Source organism: Melanotaenia boesemani, chromosome 1, assembly GCF_017639745.1.
Source record: "Melanotaenia boesemani isolate fMelBoe1 chromosome 1, fMelBoe1.pri, whole genome shotgun sequence".
Classification (NCBI taxonomy): Eukaryota; Metazoa; Chordata; class Actinopteri; order Atheriniformes; family Melanotaeniidae; genus Melanotaenia; species Melanotaenia boesemani.
The window spans coordinates 5,442,794-5,447,451 of NC_055682.1; the positions used below are offsets into that span (position 1 = coordinate 5,442,794).

A 4,658-nucleotide genomic window follows, 5' to 3' on the forward strand; every position below is an offset into this window, starting at 1 on the left:
CCATGTACGAAGATTAGAAAAATATCACCTGGGAAGGGAAAAAATTTAGTTATGTCATTATTTATAACAGTGTGAAAAATTTCTGCTTCAATTTGTTAAGAGAGCATCAGGTGCTGCTGATCAAATGCCACTTCCATAAAAGCAGAAGTTTTAATATCACTCTCAGTATTTTAGACCCACATTCAGTTTAGAGACAGAAATTAGGGAGTCATGTTTGTGCAGAATGAGGGGGGGCTGCTTTGTGTGTGTATACACGTGTGTGTGTGCGACTGTGTGAAACTTATTTATTGTTATGTAATCTATTTTGATGTGTGTAAAGGCTCGTTTTATTTTTAATATGTATAAATGGCTTTTTTAATGTAAAGCACTTTGTGTTGCCTTCAGCATGAAAAGTGCTTTATAAATAAAGTTTGATTTGAATAGTTTGCCAGTTTGTAGCAAGTCACATTGACAAGACAGGATGAGACAAGAGATAGGACAGACAAGATAAAGTGTCAGGAAGATCTGAAAAAGAAGGTCACTTTAAATGCAATGCCAAGGAGGAAAGACATCAGCAATGATCCTGGAGAAGCAACTGCCATCATTCCACAGTGAGAATGTTAACAAGTGGAAAACATTCAACACAGCTGCCAGTCTTCACAAGAGTTGCTCAAACACAACCCAAGAGCTACATCTCAGCCTCTCCAGGCCTCAGTTAGCATGTTAAATGTTCAAGTTCATCAAAGTTCAGACTTAGGTTTGCATGCAAAGTTCTCAGGATTTCTGAAGTAATTTCCTTTGTGACAACCCAAATAAAACTTATGCAGTCCTTGTAATTCATCATAAAACAGGAAGGACCCAGAAATTTTTAGTTGCGTGAAAACTAAGCAAACACAACAACAAAAACTTATGTTGACACATCACTTTATTCAACACAAATCATTTATTTCCATGGACAAAACCTAGACTGTCAGCAGTAGAAAAGACATGCTCAACCTCAGGCAACAGCTGCCCAAACAACAGCAGCACACAATGAAGATAAATGACAGAGTAACTGAGAGACAAGTCTGGGTTGGTTTACAGAAGCTGTGCAGCCAGCTGACGGATGTTTGGCCCAGTGGATGTGGAAAGGACATTAAAACCCTCAGTGGCTCAGATGCATTTGAGCAGGTAGGAGTTGCAGTTGGCTCCTCTGCCACAGTCGCAGAGTTTTCCAATGCGAGGCCCGAATTTCATGGCACAGCGGTCACCCATCCCACACTGAGGAGAGACAGATGGCGCACATCCTTTAGCCTTTTGTCAAGTCTATCAATCTCACTCATTCAAAAAGAAATGATGCTTGGAAATATCCAGGAAAGATACTTTATCAGTCCCCAATTATGTTGCAGATAAATTAACTTTCACTAATCCTTTAGGTTATTTTTTTCTTTTGATTTAATTGGATGAATATATCATGAATAAGAGGGAGAGAGCAAAAGAAAGATGTTAATTACAGCTGCATTTTTCAGCTAAATAATTAGTTTGATTAGTTCAAACCAGGCCTGAAGGTAACAGGCTGATATATTTTCACTGAGGCAGGAGGATTGAAAGGGTTTTGTCACCTTTTACTTTTCTAGTTTCCGCTAATTGAAATCAAGCACTAATCTTTATTAGTCTTTAATTACACTGAGGAGAACTGTTGCTGGCATTTTGTTGTTATCTTTTAATTAGTGGCAGGTATTCTTTACCAAAGGTTTTAATTAAAAAGCAGAGGGCTACTTTCAGTAGAGAGTAATGACTCAGCGCAGCTTTGTGAATGAGTTAACTAAGTCCTTAAGAGTTGCATTGCATTAATATTAATGTGGAAAAAGGAATTGAAGTTACCAGTGGGATGCTTCCCCTTTTCTCAGTGGAAGAAATGTGATGATGCATTTGGCCCAGCAGAGCCTCCAGTGCTTCTACCTACACAGCGAAAAAGAAGGAGCAGAAAAACAGGAGGAAAAATAAAGTTAGGCTTGAATGTTAAATTTTAAACCTTTTAAAAATAGCTGAAAAGATAACACCTTTAAACATACATTTTCAGTGATCTTCAGTGATGTTCTTCAGATTTAGATAACAAAAAGTTTCTTTACATTTATAAAAGTGTTTGTTGAAATATTCAGCTAAAATATTTAAAATGCTTCTTTGTTGTTATTTCATATTAATTCTTTGGACATTTTGTTTTGATTGATTGAAAGTTTAAATCTTGATTAGTACACAGAATGATGCCTTTTTAAACAATGGAAACACAAAAAACTGCCCTACTTCAAAGACAATGATAAGCAACATAAAAATATTTAAGGAAAAAAAGTGAACATTGAAATAACAAACTATGATCTTTGTAGGTTTATGTGAAAGTTTGTAATTTTTTAAAACCGATAAAAAATTTGATAAAAAAAAAATTTAATAAAAAAAAAAACTTTGGTAAATTCCAGTATCTACATCAGATTTTTCCTTTTCTTTCAGTATTCATGATCATGTAAAATGGGTTCAGTTCTTATGGACGCATGTTGATTACACTTGGGGACAAATCGTCTCTGTTTTTCTGACTTAATTTCATAATTTAACCCCCACATAACAACAACAACAACAACAACAACAACAACAACAACAACAACAACAACAACAACAACAACAACAATAATAATAATAATAATTTTCTGAATTTATTTAATATTGTCTTTTAAAAAAAAAAAAAAAATGTAACACTGTTTGTGCTTGTGAAATTATCTCAGTTCAAAAGCTGAATGGAACACACACACACACACACACACACACACACAGTGATTTTATATATATATATATATATATATATATATAATTATTTTTTTCTCTCTCTCCTTAAATTCTAACAGATTTTGTAGAAATGTTCCTGCTTTAATGAAAGTGACCCTGTGTTGTTGCTCTCAGTCCCTGTGGTCCCAAAGTTCCGACATCCCCCCACCCCTACCCTGCAGAGTTTTCCAGATACTGACCAGATCTCCGTCTGCTACTGGTTCTGGTTTCTCCTCTTCAAAGTCCTGTCCGGGAACTTTCTGTGATGCCTGACCGTGACTCAGGGTGGACAGCAGTCCGACGAGCAGCAGCGCGCGGAGCAACCCGGAGCTCTCCATGGTGCTGGTGCGCGTGAGCGAGGAGAAGGAGGGGGGCGGAGGTCCGGAAGCTGGAGGAGCAGATGGTTACCGGGATCTACTGGAGTTTGTCTCTCTTCTCGCCGGACTTTCTTCATTCTTATACAGAAAAGCCCCGCCCGGGAGGCCGCTGCAGCGTGCGGAAGAATCCTGCGAGGTGGGGGTCAGGATTCAACGCCACCCCAGCATCCATCACTGAATCTATACTGAACTTTGCTCTTGTGCTAATTCACAAAAAAAGACCCATCTCTAAATGCCCATTTGTTTTATAAAACAGGTTAGCTGGTAATCTGAAAAGGATGTGAATAATTTACCTACATTCTGATTTTTATTGTCATTTGTTTTGTTTTTGATGTTGTTTTTAGGATGACTTTGCAACTACTAACATTAAAATAGCTTTTCTGGCTAATCCCAATACATTAAAGCAATGTTAATAAATGTGCAGCTGTAAGTTAAATAAACTAACAAAAATAATATTAAAAAAAAAGTTACATGATTCTTTTTCTCTTATTTAGACTCTTAGTCACTCACTTCTAACTTCTCATTTTAATTTAGCAGGAAAAACAAAATTGCAGATTCAACACAAAACAATTTTATTTAACAGCTGAACTGTCTGGCTGGAAGAAATTAGATAAAATTGCTCATAGCAACATTTTTCCATATAATCTGATACACATAATAAGCTTGTAATTTGCCATTTTAAAATAAATACAGTCTGCAGTTAAAAAAAGTTCTTGCAGAGCTTCCTGAGCTGCTACACCCGACTGACTGACAGGAAATGTGCTTTTAATGAGAAAGCTGTCTGTTGAAACATAATGATGATTAAAGCTACTTAACTTCAAGATAATTCAACTCCAGTTGTGGCAAAAGATGCTGGTTGTTTCCAGTCAGCTGTGTCTAAAACCAGGAGGAAGCACAAAGTAAATGGGAAAATTGAACAAGGGAAACATACATCAAAATAAACAGGAAGGAAATTAAATATGGAAAAGACTAGTTAATGTGTATGAGTTAACTGTAAGAAATCAGTTAAAGGAAATTAGACTTAAACCCAGAAAAGCTAAGCAGTCAGTACTTAACCAGAAGAATAAAAGGTTACAGCCGGCTGGCGTGAAGCAGTCATGGACTGTGGATGATTGGATGAAGCTGATATTTAGTGATGAAGCACACATTTGCATTGGACAAGAAGATAATCTTGGAACTTTAGTTTGGTACAGGAAAAAAACTTTGGTTTGGTACAGGTCAAATGACATGTGTGAAGATGATTTCCAGAAGACAACAAACAAGGTTGATGTTGAGTAAAGGACCAGAGTAAGTAAATGTTTATTTTTATAGCACCTTTCAAGATAAAAATCACAAAGTGCTTAACAATAAAACAGAAAACAAAATAACAATAACACAGAGAACATAAAAACAAATAAAACTAAGTAAAAGCAAGTTTGAATAGTTGCGTTTTTAGCTGCTTTTTAAAAGAGATCATGGAGTCCACAGATCTCAGGCTGAGAGGAAGGAGTTCCAGAGGGAAGGAGCCAC

General features: G+C 36.4%; 1 protein-coding gene across 1 annotated transcript; it reads right to left on the reverse strand.

The window, feature by feature from the left end:
- Positions 1 to 896: 896 nt before the first annotated feature.
- cartl (cocaine- and amphetamine-regulated transcript-like) lies at positions 897 to 3,587 on the reverse strand. Its single transcript, XM_041986387.1, has 3 exons — positions 2,973 to 3,587; positions 1,843 to 1,920; positions 897 to 1,239 (listed from the first exon to the last, which is right to left on the reverse strand). The coding sequence occupies exons 1-3, from the start codon at positions 3,108 to 3,110 to the stop codon at positions 1,132 to 1,134; spliced, it is 324 nt and encodes a 107-aa protein (XP_041842321.1). The 5' UTR covers positions 3,111 to 3,587; the 3' UTR covers positions 897 to 1,131.
- Positions 3,588 to 4,658: the final 1,071 nt, after the last annotated feature.

Bases quoted from the DNA above. Each gene is read 5' to 3' on its own strand.
- cartl (XM_041986387.1), bottom strand. From the start codon at position 3,110: ATGGAGAGCTCCGGGTTGCTCCGCGCGCTGCTGCTCGTCGGACTGCTG. The intron at 1,921-2,972 runs GTCAGTATCTGG...TTCGCTGTGTAG, and splicing joins CAGTAGCAGACGGAGATCTG to GTAGAAGCACTGGAGGCTCT. The intron at 1,240-1,842 runs GTAACTTCAATT...GTCTCTCCTCAG, and splicing joins AAAGGGGAAGCATCCCACTG to TGTGGGATGGGTGACCGCTG.